The sequence below is a fragment of the Hyposmocoma kahamanoa genome, unplaced genomic scaffold (assembly GCF_003589595.1).
Source record: "Hyposmocoma kahamanoa isolate Upper Pololo Valley unplaced genomic scaffold, ASM358959v1 93, whole genome shotgun sequence".
NCBI lineage: Eukaryota > Metazoa > Arthropoda > Insecta > Lepidoptera > Cosmopterigidae > Hyposmocoma > Hyposmocoma kahamanoa.
This window is the reverse complement of record NW_020654810.1, coordinates 22,798,272-22,812,755: the sequence shown is the minus strand read 5'-3', so window position 1 is coordinate 22,812,755 and position 14,484 is coordinate 22,798,272. Positions and strand designations below refer to the sequence as shown.

The following is a 14,484-nucleotide window of genomic DNA, read 5'->3' as shown; positions in this document are numbered from 1 at the left end:
CGAATTAAAAATCAAATAAAGTGCAGTTAAGGTTAAATAGAAGAGAAAAAAAAGACAAATGTAGTATAAGGCCACCTATTTATAATTTGATATAAAATTTATTGCAATTGTAGAAATGCCAATTTAAAAAGAGACTGCACAACGTTTACAACATTTTGTATACATTTTACTAGCATTAGAACTCCTTGTGTAAGAGTTCGTCTGAAGAGGGAAGTATTGGGAGCATTACCGCGTTCTGGTTTTGGAGAGTATCCTTATTCTGGTGAAATTACAGGCATATGGGACTTCAACTTATGTCTCAGAGTGGTGGGCGCCGTGGCAGTGCTTCTCAGATCTTCAAACGCGATGCAGTCGCATCGATTTCGCGCGACAGCATCGGTTCAGTAGTTTATAATGAATCATTATGTGCGAAAAATCTCTACAGGTTTATGCACATTGTTTTGTGTTCGTAATTGTAAATTTAGAAGTGAAATAAATAAATTATAAATGATTTAATTTAAAAAAGTTGCCGTGTGTAACCGCTCTATGTCATACTGTGGTTATATATCACTGTCTAACTGTTTTACCTAAAAATCTAGCTCTTGTGTGGTAAATTATTTACCAAGATCGTTTTTTCCCAGCCAAGTTCTGACGAAGAAACAGAAGACGGTGGCTCAGAATGCGTGATCTGCATGTGCGACGTCAGAGACACGTTAATCCTACCCTGCAGGCATCTATGCCTGTGTAACTCGTGCGCAGATTCTTTGCGGTACCAGGCTAACAACTGCCCTATTTGCCGAGCACCTTTTCGGGCACTGCTGCAGATCCGGGCGTTGCAGAAGATCATGGCTCCTACTGCGCCGTCGCTACTGCCACCCACTAGCCCACCAGACGTGAGTGTTGGTTCCATCGAGTATATAACCAGAAATAGAGACGAAATGTCATTTAATCTGTTTGAAAACTGTTCTGCCAAATCATTACGGTAACAACTGCGCTCCGATTGGCCAGCCCGAATTCGAAACAATTGACGGGCGTCGTCAATAATTCACTTCAAATCGACCAGTTTAACTTGTGTTTAGCTATAATGAACAAAACTTGAAAAATTATATTAATTACCGATGAAATGTGATTCCGTTTGTTTTCTAATTAGATGTTTTGCTATTTTTCCCACACCACCGAGCGGAATAGCCCCCCATAGCTAGAGATATTGTCTTTATTACAATAAATACAGAATATTTTTGGAATATATGGAGACGTACACACAGGTCAGTTGTTGGTACTATTTCAGCTTTCTAATTTGTGATTTCAGCGCAAACGAGAGTTGATATTTAAAAGTGATATAAGGCCCATTTGCCTGATAAGTTACCAGGGATGGATAGCCCTTATTTCGTCCCTACTTCTGATTATATACTCGATGGTTGATTTTAAGGGTCCTATTACACAAAAATGCTTCAGTACTGGTTTTGAATCAAGACTATAATTAACCGATTTAAAAAAAAGGGAGGAAGTTGTCAATGTCGTCAACTGTATCAAACTCAACTGTGTCAAATGTTGTCAACTGTATTTTTATTTGTATGAATGTCACGCGATTTCTCCGCCATTTGTGTATAGATTTTGATCATTGTTTTTTTTATTGTAATGAGAGTATTTCAGTAACCTCTAAATGATGCAAATTAGGGGATGAATCCGGTGCACTTTCCGGTAACCGATTTCTATAAAACTTGGCAAATAGATGTAATTTTGATAAAAAACCGATTAGCAAACTTTTGAGGATAGTTTTTTTTTTTTAAATAAAAAATGGGATGGTTAGGTTAATCCGTATTGTATAACAGGGTAGCATGGATAACATCCCGGCGGGGTACGAGCCTGTGTCGCTGATCGAGGCCCTGAACGGGCCGCACCCCGCGCGCGCCATTCCTCCCCCCTCCGCGCTGGCCGCCGCGCCCGCCATCGCCAGTCCGGACACGGACACCGCCAGTCAGGTAACCACAATTTTTTTACGTAATGCAAACTTGCAATTTTTTTTTTCTCAAAAAGTATACATTTTACAGAAGTCTATCTCCCGCCAAACTGGAAACAGTTTATTGGCAAGCACGCTCTTACATAATCATAGAACTAATTACTTAATCATTAACTAAGTATTTAGCAGTGAGAAGATACTTCTCATGTAGGTCAGTTCAAGTTCATCCTTACAAACTTTTAAATATATTATTATATATGATAGTATGTAATAAATGACGTCGAACAGCAGTTCGACGTGTCTTAAAGGTGCTGGTGAAATTGCAGGCGAATGGGACTTGTCAACTTAAGTCTCAGGGTGACAGGCGCACTGGCAGTGCCCCTCAGATCTTTACGATTTGAAGCTCTGAGTAGCACTGCAAATGTTATGGACAGGCGTGTAAAAAAGCAACCATTTCTAAAACCAATTACTTCCGAATTCCGTCGCCAGATGGCGCTGTTCGACACTTGCACGTACTTCTAAGCGTGCTTGCGGACTGCATCCGTTTCGTATTAGTCCCGAACCCGACACTGCAAATCTGGAAAACACGGGCCCACTTCGGATGTCGCTTGTGCACGCAATTCGAATCCGAGAATATACGAACATCGCTTGAACAACATCTAGAAATAAAATGACACTTCGGACACCTGTGACATTTCGGTCCGTCACTTCTCGGATTCGGAACTGATACGAACCGGATGTAGTGCGCAAAAGCTCTAATAACTTTTAAACGTTTACTAGGCGGCCGAGGCCTTGAACCGATGCAACCTGGAGCGTAGTTCGTCGCCGAGCCTCGGCAGCAGCGGGAGTCGCAAGGGCAAAGCTAAAGAGGAGAAATCTGTGCGATCAGTTGGGCAAAACGTCACTCCTGAGGTACCTAAGTATACTTTTTTAATGTAAAATCATCGAGTATATAACCAGAAATAGAGACGAAATAAGGACTGTCCATCCCTGGCTACTTGCCTTATGTCACTTTTCAATATCAACTTTCGTTTGCGCTGAAATGACAAATTACAAAACTGAAATATTACAGCACCAACAACTGACCTGTGTGTACGTCTCCGTATATTCCAAAAATATTCTGCATTTATTGTAATAAAGATAATATGACCCATGGGCTGTTCCATTCGGTGGTGTGGGAAAAATAGCAAAACATCTAATTACAAAACAAACTGAATCACATTTCATCGGTAATAAAATATGTAGTAATTAAATTTTTATTGAATTGATATTCAATTATTTTTTGTGAAATTACTCCACTAGTTTGTTATAATTATTAATACAAAGATCGAACACTCAGAAAAAACACTCAGAAAAAATTCCTCCGATCCGGTCGGATTCGAACCGACGTCTTCTTGCATACCGTGCCAGACGCTATACCAACTAAGCCACGGAACGAACCAACGGACCTCACGAATTTTTCTATGTGCTTGGGTCGTGTCTTTGTACTTGGTCTTTCAACGACTTTTTAGTCCTAGATTGGACTATTATATTATATAATTTTTTCTGAGTGTTTTTTCTGAGTGTTCGATCTTTGTATTAATAATTATAATTAAATATGTAATTTTGCAATTTTCGTCCATTATAACAAATACCAAGTTAAACTGGTTGAATTGAAGTAAAACAATTGATGACACTCATCAATTGTTTCGAATTGGGGCTGGCCAAACGGAGCGTAGTTGTCACTGTAGTGATTTGGCAGAATAGTTTTCAAACAAGTTAAATGACATTTCGTCTCTATTTCTGGTTATAAATACTCGATGTATAGAATAAACGGCTGCTTGGTCACAGTCTTACTGATGTTAAGCCACGATGTGATCGTTGATGGTATGCACTCGTTTGTCTAAGACTGGTTTTCTTTTCACGCTGAGCGTCGGCGTTGGTAGATCAATACGTATCAGTGGCGAGGCGTCCATATAACTCGATTCCCACCTAAAACTATAATTATTTTATGTGTAGAATAAGTTAACCAGTGAAATGAAGTGGACTAGTATCTTGTGTGCTGATAAGTGTTCTATTTGAATGTCGCCAAGGCTTGTTGTTAAAGTGTTTTTATTTTCTTCAATAAGTTAAAGCGTTGGCTTTACCAAGGAAAACTTGCGGTTCGCTAGTGATATGTATGTATTACTATGAAGCATTTCGTTTTCTTGTCGTATCGATGACATGCTCAATAACGCTTGCTATCACGGTGAAAGTTTTTGCCTATTGGTGTCAGGTACTCGCCGATTGTTGGTACGTCGTCCGATGATTGGAGGACTGAATCGTCCTTTCGTTCACCCCACTGCGTTTCTGCCTAACACTGGCTGGTCAGTGCCGATGAGTGTAAGCGCTGAGACGTGTGTAAGTGTAAGTGAACGGGCCGCGCATAAGTCTAATTTAAAAATAAAAAATCGTCGACTATCATTTTTTAACCGACTTCAAAAAGTAGAATGAATGAAGAATTTTGATGATTTTTATTTTGTTGGAAAGAGGGTATCTCAGTGTAGGCCCACAATTTGAAGAAAATCTTCCACCTCTAAGGGTGGCAAACTAGGGGATGAATCCGGTTTCGCGCACTTTTCGGTAACAGATTTCAATCAACTTTTGAGGTCAGTTTTTTTTAACAAAACGTTATTATTTGTCGATATGTTTTCGTTTCTTACTAATACAAGTTTGTCGAGTGGCTAGAGGTTGATTATGTGTTAATAATTTGAAGAAATCGTTGTTGACAAGTTAACGTTGAATGCATGTTAACTTGTTAATATTTTTGACGGTTATCTTCACGTTACACAGTTCCGGATGTCAGTGCTGCTGGCTCGCGAGGAGGAAGCAAAACGCGCCGAGGAAAAGGCGACCGCGGCGGCAAGCAGCCCCTTGTTGTGTAACCACAAGGGACTTAATGGCACTGATAAAATGTCAAAGGTAAGATTTTACACTCACGTTACGTATTGTTTAAAGTCAAATCTTATTTATTCAGACCACAAAGAGTCTATATGTGTTAGTATGTACTTAAAATAAACAACAAACAATATCTATGTTTTGTTATAATTAATAATACAAAGATCGAACACCCATAAAAAAAATCCTTTGATCCGGCAGGATTCGAACCGACGTCTTCTGGCAAACCGTGTCAGACGCTATGCTAACTAAGCCACGGAACGATCCAGCGGACCTCACGAATTTCTCTAGGTGTTTATTTGTCGGATCCTTGCATTTGGTTTTCAACGACTTTTTAGCCGTAGCGCCTCTATCTATGAGAAATCTATGAAAGTATTTCGTCACGCAGTTAGATACTTTTACAGCGACCAAACCTGGCTAGAGATGTCGCTATAAACTGCCTCCGTGGCCGAACGGTTACCATGCCGGACTGCCACGCAGAGGTCCCAGGTTCGATTCCCGGGCCGGGATAAATAGTTGTATGGCCTACAATTATTTCTCTCGTGAGTTTGGGTGTAATTTGTGGTTGTCTATGTGTGTGTCCATGGCACCCGCGACACAGGGTTTCCCTAGTGTGGGGCTATGTTGAGTGTGTGCGTTATTTATTTATTTATTAACTTGTAATTAAATATTTTATTGAATGTCAGGATGTTTGTATGATTTTTGTATTATTGTAAAGGAGGGAGGTTCTTTCGTCCGTTGGATGAGGTTACCAAAACAGCCAAGTGAAACTCCAAATTGTTGTTTGTTCAGAAGATTTTTATTTTTCACCTTGTATGTCGCCAATACAATTTCACTCTATATTCGGAAGGTCCGGGCAGTTGTTCCCAGAAGGGACTCGACTCTTGGAAACCGTTCCGCGAGATGAGGTTTTTCACCCTATATGAGCGTACGAAATGTCAGAAGATCCGGGTAGCAGTTCCCAAGAAGGGACTCAACTCATGGTTACCTTACTGAGCTCTCTGTATTCTCAGATTTCTCTTCACATTAACAAAATTGTGTTCGAGTAGTCACCGTTCGAGGGAAAATCTTAACACCGCGATTCAGAAATAACGCCAAATGGGTCAATGCCATCTAGCGGATTCTTAGAGAACTAAAAGTGAACAATCTGGCTTAAGGCCGCCTATTACATAAAGTAGGTTTGTTACATTATTAATTATAACAAAACTAGTGGAGTAATTTCACAAAAAATAATTGAATACCATGGTGGTAAAATGTCCTGACATTCAATAAAGTATGTAAAAATCTATGTTAGTAACAATATAAACATATATTATATGAGACAGGAGCAATAACTAACACACAAATAATAATTAATCAGGGCCCGAATCGAAGGGTGCTTTCCGAGCTATTCAGAACATTCGAGTTAAAATGTTCCATTATGACTCGGTACGATATCGTTATCCAACAATGTTTACGGAATTAGTCGGCAAATATAGATTATAAGAAAAATTAAATCCTTTTATATACATTTTTAAGACTAAAATATAGGAATGCATTAGTTCGCATTAAAATAAATTAATAAATAGGAAATGAAACTATTTTTCCGGATTTAAATCGCGTATATTTGTTTTTTCAAACAAACCGACGTTTCGGGCCTTTTACAGGTCCCGTGGTCACGGTTGACTAACGTGGTACAGTCTTCAACCAGTTATGTCTAATATTGATGCAAACCACCCTATTTTTTCACTATAGTTACAATAGTTATTAATTAAATACCTTATTTTTAATTTTGCAAAGAAAACATTCCAATTTACGCTACATTAAGTTTTACAAATTATTTTATTGAATGAATTTTTATTAAGTTTAATTTATTATAGACGAAATAACAACGAATTATGATATAGTTGTCACCGCTGTAATTTCTAGTTTTTCTAACAAAATATTAATATAGTTTCACACACATGCTTGCATGCACACGAACACATTCGTGCTAGCGTTATATGACATATCACCAGAATGGCTGATATGATCCCAAACCTTAACGAAACGGGCGAGTAAGAACCGTGACAACTGGAAGTTTTGTCGCTTGACATAAATAAAAATCTATAACCATGTTATTCCAGTCATCCCTAAACTCCGACTACAACGCTGAAGGCGGCTCAATGGGTGAACCGTCGGGATCTGAAGACGAAGGTTCGCTTCAAGGAGAGCTGGACGGGCAGTGCGCTGCACCTGAACCTGACGCAGCGCCTGATAGTGACGCTGAGAGACTGTCGCCGCTGCTTACCCAGCCGCCTAATGGGGTAAGACTTTTAAATAAGATATATTGTTAATATTGAAAAGTAATGGCCCAATCTAAGGGTCGTATTCCAGAACTCTACTCAATGCTCAATTCCAGAACTATACTCAATAGTAGAGTTCTGGAATACGACCCTAAAATTCATTGCCAAAGACACTTCAAGTAATACACACTGAATGGATAATATCTTCCTCTGAAATCTTTTTTTATGATACCCAGTGAAGGGGCCGAACAAGTCTCGCGCCTGTTTGTAAGCGACACGTCAAGCGACGATCCATGACAGTTGCAGTGCCACTCGGAGCTTCCAAAGATCTGAGGGTCACCGGCACCGCGCCCATCACTCTGAGACACAAGTTGACAAGTCCCATGTGCCTATAATTTCGCCAATCTCGGAATGGTTATAAATAAAAGGCAAAAAATCAAAAACAAAATACTTTTTTGCAATTTTACAATGTAGATTTACATACAATTGAGGGTACAAAATTAGAAAACAGGGTTTGGATTTTGTATATTTTTTTTGTACGAATCGTCCGGAACAACGTATAATGGGGAGCGAAGACAATTTTTTTTAAATTGATAACCTGTTTCGTCTTAACAGATATTAATGGGCTGCCAACAGATTGACTGCATGCCGAGACCACGATTGCATGAAGTTGATAACGACTGCATGCACGATAACGACTTCACACATTAACTGCAAATATGCAGTCAATCTATTAGCAGCCTAAAGTAATTGCTAGTTACACATCAAAAATATAGAACAAAATATAGCAAAATAATTGCGGGATTTGAGAGGGTGGTATTATTTTGTACGCGTGTTTAGGTAAACATACTGTATGTGTTTCGATCTTTGCTTAGTAGAAAGATATATTCAGAATGGGCAAGATTTTAATAAGACATAAAGCTTTGTTATTGGCTAAAATAATCGTCGTGCAGGTGCTGAAGGGGCGCATGAGTGCGGGGGGCGAGGCGCTGCGGCTGTCCACGCCGGCGCTCGCGCACATCGACGACACCGATACCGACGAGCCCGAACACAACCATCGCTGTAAGTATTACACTTGTTGCCCTCGCGTTCGATGCCTGTTACAATACTTAGATCCTAGTTCATTTTAAAATCGCCTCAAGTTATAAGGTTTCCAATGTTTACGGGACGCAAATAAATGCTCTTGGTTAGTCCAATTACCCCGGCAGACCACGACGTTGTTGTAAGGCTCGCGACTAAACAAAATAACTTTTGCTGTCAAGCAGATTTGACTCGCTAGATATATCGAGTATATAACCAGAAATGGAGACGAAATAAGGGCTATCCGCCCCTGGCAATTCATCAGGTAAATGGGCCTCTATATAACTTTTTAACCGACTTCAAAAAAAGGAGTAGGTTCTCAATTCGACTGTATGTTTTTTTTTGTTTGTATGTTACGCGATAACTCCGGTATTTGTGAACCGATTTTCATGATTCTTTTTTTGTTGGAACGAGGGTACCTCTATAGTGGTTCCATTTCATTTTGAAGAAAATCATCCACCTCTAAGGGCGGCTGATCACGCATGAACATTCATTTTTATAAATAGCGCCTAAGTTTTCCTTAAGGAGCAATTATTTTAATGGTTGGTTTTGCTATTCTCCAATTCGACGCGTTTTTCTCTCTCAATATTCTTTGAGTAGTGAGAACCGATTTTTATTATCTCCTGTGTCAAGTCCCGTATAGTGGCGAACTAGAGCTATATTTCAATAAAACTTAGCAAATAGACGTAATTCCGTAAAGACGTACTTTTGAGGTCGGTTTTTTTAGTACTCTGTACTGAGATTATCAATATCAACTTTCGTTTGCGCTGAAATGACAAATTAGAAAACTGAAATATTACAGCACCAACAACTGACCTGTGTATACGTCTCCGTATATTCCAAAAATATCTTGTGTTTATTGTGATAAAGATAATATCTCTAACAATGAGAGCTGATCCATTCGGTGGTGTGGGAACTGCAAATCATCTAATTACAAAACAAACGGAATCACATTTCAAGGGTAATTAAATATTAAATATGGAATGTTTCAACTTTAGTCCATTATAGCAAATCTCAAGTTAAACTGGTCATTTTGAAGTGAAACAATTGACGACACCCGTCAATAGTTTCGAATTCGGGCTGGCCAATCGGAGCGCAGTTGTCGCCGTAATGATATGGCAGAATAGTTTTCAAACAAATTAAATGACATTTCATCTCTATTTCTGGTTATATACTCCATAGCTAGATATAAGGGTCAATTTGAACTAACCGACATGTTGAAGACAAAATTGATTAAAATTTTTAGTAATGTTTGCATTGTATATTATTGTAATGAAGTTTATCGAATATCAGGATGTTTCACCACCATGACAGTCAATTATTTTTTTGTTACATCACTCCACTAGTTTGTTATAATTACAAATTATCAAAGCGACATATCGACTGTGAACTGGCAATCGGTATTATCTCAATTTTGACAACTTAACAGGATGAAGAAAAAAATTGTTTGCTTTATTTAATAAACCAGATGCTACAGTAAGTTGCCAGTTCACAGTCGATATCCAGTCAGCTGCTGATAGCTGTAAAGGCACCTGGCTGTGTGAGGAAATAGATTTCCCACAAAGGGCGCTACGGTAAAAGTCGTTAAAAAACTATAACAAAGATCGGCAACAATTCTTAAGGTCCGCTGACTCGTTCGGTGGCTTAGTTTCGATTGGTAGAAGACGTTCGTTCGAATCCAGCCGGACTGAAGGATTTTTTTTAAGTGTGCGACCTTTGTATTACTAATTATATATTATTTTTAACTTAATTATTTACAAATGATGACTAATAATGCTTAATAGGGAATTTACTGTTTTTGACTATAGTTAGGAATCGATACTACCTCAGCTCGAATTAAAGTTTTCCCGTACTAAGACGGTTTATTTTGCTTGAGTCGAGCGGCAGGGACGCTGGCTCTATTTCTGAATAAATTTTTTTACAAAGTAAAATAAAGCCATTTGAAGAAATTTCTTGTTAAATTTCGAAGTAAGTTTGTGTTCTTTATCGTGAAATTGTTTAGAAATCGTGTTTTCTTACACCGTAATTTTACTATACATTGTTTTCAAAGGGATTGATTGAACGCTTTCGCTGTTATGCGGGATCAATCAAAGCCGTTTGAGGTTGTATCGATTCTTAAAGGTAGACGCCGGTAACATTTCCTTTTTGGGTACCTAAACTTGCCTTTGCCGGTAGTAGCTACCAGCCTTCTAGCCCGAAGACCTCTATTAGGTGAACCAACCGACAGTATTTTAGTGATGAGTTTTGCCTAGAGGAGTCACGTCAAAAGGGGCAAAGCTTTATTACCGCTATAAATTATCATTTTTGAACAACATGTCGGTCCAATCCACACATTATTCTTGCTATGTGAAAAAATATGTTGCTAAAGAACAAAATTAAAAATTCCATATGGGTAGGTCGTGTGCTTTCAGAATTTAAAAGAGTGTCGTTCATACATGTAGTATCATCTGGTTGGCCCATGCTTCTTCTGTGATTATTTTGTCACTACATGATTTTTTACTGTTCAACTTGTTGGCTGTTACGTCTTTGTTTAACAGTTGACTGCAGGAAAGTGAGTAGTTCCAACCTGGATGTGGTAGGATAATGAATATCCAGTTTTAAATCTACCCTGCTCCCTACCCTTACCCTAACATGACGCGACGGCCGTTCGTAAAGACGCAATTGTACGAAAGAATTAAAAGGAAATTTGTGTTGTTCGTTCTGTCGCATAAATGTGGCTTCTAGCGGAGGATACTCAATGTCCAGATATATACTATAACTATAAAACTTTGGAAGCAAACCACAGCTTTAAATAGTTTCAAACTTGTATAATATTACGCAGTTTTAATCCTGTCGATATGTTTATTTTATTGCGTTGGTACTTTATAAGAATCACGCGTGGTAATAGGCGTAGTAACAGACGTTCCAATTAGTTAGACAACATTATCGGATGAGGGCAGATCAACATTGTAACATTTTGTATTTTTATTTAAAATGTGTGTCCTTACTACGCGGTATGCTTTAAAAAGAAATGTAGTTTATATTTAGCAACTTTAGCTCCATTATAAAACAAGAATATTTTCGCATGACGTTATAGATTGCCAAATGAAAATAATTGTAATTTTTGGAAATTAATCGTAATGTTATAGTTTTTTTTAGTGGAAAATATAAAATACGAATATGTAGAAAATTATGAAAGTTAAACCAGTATGGGTATTACTTTCGTGTGACGGAATATACGGTGGCTCGCAGCGAGCGGACGCGAGTCGTGTGCGTCAGGCGCGGGTGCGGAGTCCACCGGCGGATCGCGCGGTTCGCGTGGTTCGCGCGGATCCCGCGGATCGCACGGATCGCGCGGCTCTCACGCCGCCACGGCCGACGACTCCGACTATTTCACGCCCGAAGACACCCACACCACCATTCTCACCGTGCCCAAGGTCAACGGCGCTGTAAGTGCCTCGCGGGGGCGCCTGTCATTCGTTCGATATTATTTTCATGTAACCCGTCAGTCGCATTTGCAAATCAAACCAAAATCTCAAAACTTGATCACATACTGTTTTATACTAATTGACGAACCGACGGTCAACTTCAAAGAAATCCGCATACAATACAAAAATTATAAATGCATATTCCTGTCAAATATGGATTACTAATCATATAAGAGATAATCAATATAAAGTTACAAGCTGTTTTTGGTTGTCATACTTGCAAAGACAAAATGTCTCCGACATTTCGCTGAATCCATAGCGGGCTTTATGAAACTACTCGTTATTATAATTCAGGCGTATCCCAAAGCTTGTTAAATTACCATTGCAGGTAGGTGTCTCGCGCCATCCGCTTCTTATGTGTACGTCCATGCGTTGTGTTGTTTCAGTTCAGCTCTTTGTTTCGTTCTCATTTGCGCATTCTCATTGTATTTGGTTTTTTGGATTTATATTGTTGTTTTTCACGCAGGGTTATTTAGAAATCGTAAATATTTCATATTAGTAAGACGGTTTGTATATTACGATCGCTGAAGCTCAATTTCTATTACGGCAGAACGATACGGAAGCGAATGTTGTAATGATATTGTACATAATGAACTTTGTGGTCAATTATGTAACGTACCAACTGGTTACCTATCACTAGTCCGAAATGACATTTTCCAGAAGTAACGTTTGCTCGAATTTTCATAACCTCGAAAGTAATTTTGAGAGGCAAATGTTTTTTTCTTTTTGCAATAAACGTCCAACAAATCCTGAAAGAACAACGGTTTCGTTATAATTCGGTTTTCGGTGTAATGAAAATTCGAACAAACGTTATTTCGGAAAAAACGAGTTTGTGATAGGTTACCTACAAACTAGATACGAGCCAAAATCTACTGCGGAATTATGCCGCAGCTGCCGTCGACGCCGCCTGACGAATCCGCGGAAAGTGGCGCGAAAGCAAGCGCAGTGTGACGTCGAACGTCCACGAAATTACTACTGCCTCAAGGCGCTGTATTTGTGAAATTGACGCTTCCGTTTCATTCCGCAATATAAATTGAGCTTTAAAATTAAACGCCCGCCTTATACCGATGAGTCCTAAGTATAAGGGCCAACATAACAATTTAATAATTTTCACTTATTTATGGGAAACACTTTATTACAAAATGAAGCATTTCCCACAAAAAAAGTGAATGATGAAATTGTTAGTTTGGCCCTTATACTTTGGACCCATCGATATGTTCATATAACCAACATGCTGCCCGATAGTCTCTTGAAGTCAGGAGCTATACGAACGATAAGGGAAAAAGTCCTTTTCGGTCTACCAAGTAATGTCGACAGACGCGCTCTGCTTAGAAGAGTGTATAAAGTACACTCTTCTACGCAATTACGTTATCTTTATTTTCTCGACTTTCTAACTAACTCTGTAGTCAGTTACGTTAGTTTTCGGGCATTTCATCAGGTAGAGGTTCATACTGCATTGTTGTTTGTCATGGTGTTGCGTAAATTACGTGCGCATAACAAAGCAAATGAATAGTATGTAATGAATGTGTTTATTGCAGGAACCTAATAATGTACAGGGTGATTGCACCCCGCAACGTTGGGCGCTGCCGCATCACGTCACTTCTTTACCAGGTAAGCTACAATGCTTTTGTGAGCCTATACTACAGATAATATAATACTACACTAGTACAGATACCAAATCTCATACAAAAGAAATGTCTGATAGATGGTACTAAGTAAACCCGAGATGCTATTGTAATAATATTCGAAATGGCCAACAGATGGCAGCTATTACATGTTTGTCAAGGTAATTGTCCTTGTTCAGGCGTTGACTATACATATATACAATTACATGTAATAAAATCGCAAAGCAACTAAGTCTGTACTTTTTAAAGTAAAAGTTAAAACGTTCCTTAAGGTAACGTACAAAATTATTATTTTTAGATAAAATTGTACCTACATAAAATAGACGTAAACAGTTTTAAGTACGCAAATACTTTTCATAACTTTTCTTAATACAATTTATACATTTTGAATAAAATATTTCCTTATTTTTATAACAATTTTAATTTTAGATCACATATACGTAACTTCATTAAGTTACTAACATGAAAATTTAATTAATTAATGAAGATCGACACCTCCTACGTAAAGTATCGTATGTCGAAATTGCCAAGTTTACAGGGAAGCATTTTAAAGTTCTGAATTCACTGAAATGAGCATAACACGACAAAGCTAATCTAATAGATCATCTAACCGATATGTAGGATTTTACAATACTCTGTGTGAGTAACCGTTTGCCGAATAAAACTGACAAATGCTAAAGTCACCTGTTATGCTCCTTTCAGTGGATTCAAAACTTTAAAACACTTCCCTGTAAACATGGCAATTTCGACATACGATACTTTACGTAGGAGGGGTCGATATTTATTCGTACGTATAAATACTTACTGTCTGAAGAAGAATAGAGGCGGCAACGCAATTATTAATCAATAGAACGTCATAACATTCACGCTTCATACACTTTTTGTAAAAATTTTCTTCTTTTACAATCTATCGAAAAAACTATCGACAACAACCACGACTATTTAAAATTTTACGAAAATTGGCAACCCACTCACACTCACACAGTCACTCTGAAAAAGAGCAAAGGCGAGCAGTGGCCCTAGGAGCTAGCACGGTGCCTCTTTGAACTAGTCGCTACAAATCTCGCGCTGCTGCTCGCGGTGCCGCACCATCCATTCTATCACTTCAAAACAATTTGAACTTTTTTTCTTTAGAAGATAAGATTCAAAATGCTAAATAACACTTTGTTCCAACAATATTTATTTATTTATTT

General features: G+C 38.4%; 1 protein-coding gene across 1 annotated transcript in view; it reads left to right on the top strand.

Moving 5' to 3' along the window:
* LOC113237273 (E3 ubiquitin ligase Rnf157) overlaps positions 1-13,321 on the top strand; it is a 16,225-nt gene extending 2,904 nt beyond the window's left edge. Inside the window, exons 3-10 of the mRNA XM_026473663.1 lie at positions 621-872; positions 1,812-1,961; positions 2,720-2,851; positions 4,751-4,879; positions 6,961-7,140; positions 8,073-8,181; positions 11,431-11,627; positions 13,205-13,321. Coding sequence (XP_026329448.1) covers positions 621-872; positions 1,812-1,961; positions 2,720-2,851; positions 4,751-4,879; positions 6,961-7,140; positions 8,073-8,181; positions 11,431-11,627; positions 13,205-13,321 — 1,266 coding nt within the window. The remainder of the gene's footprint in view (positions 1-620; positions 873-1,811; positions 1,962-2,719; positions 2,852-4,750; positions 4,880-6,960; positions 7,141-8,072; positions 8,182-11,430; positions 11,628-13,204) is intronic.
* The last annotated feature ends 1,163 nt before the right edge of the window (positions 13,322-14,484 follow it).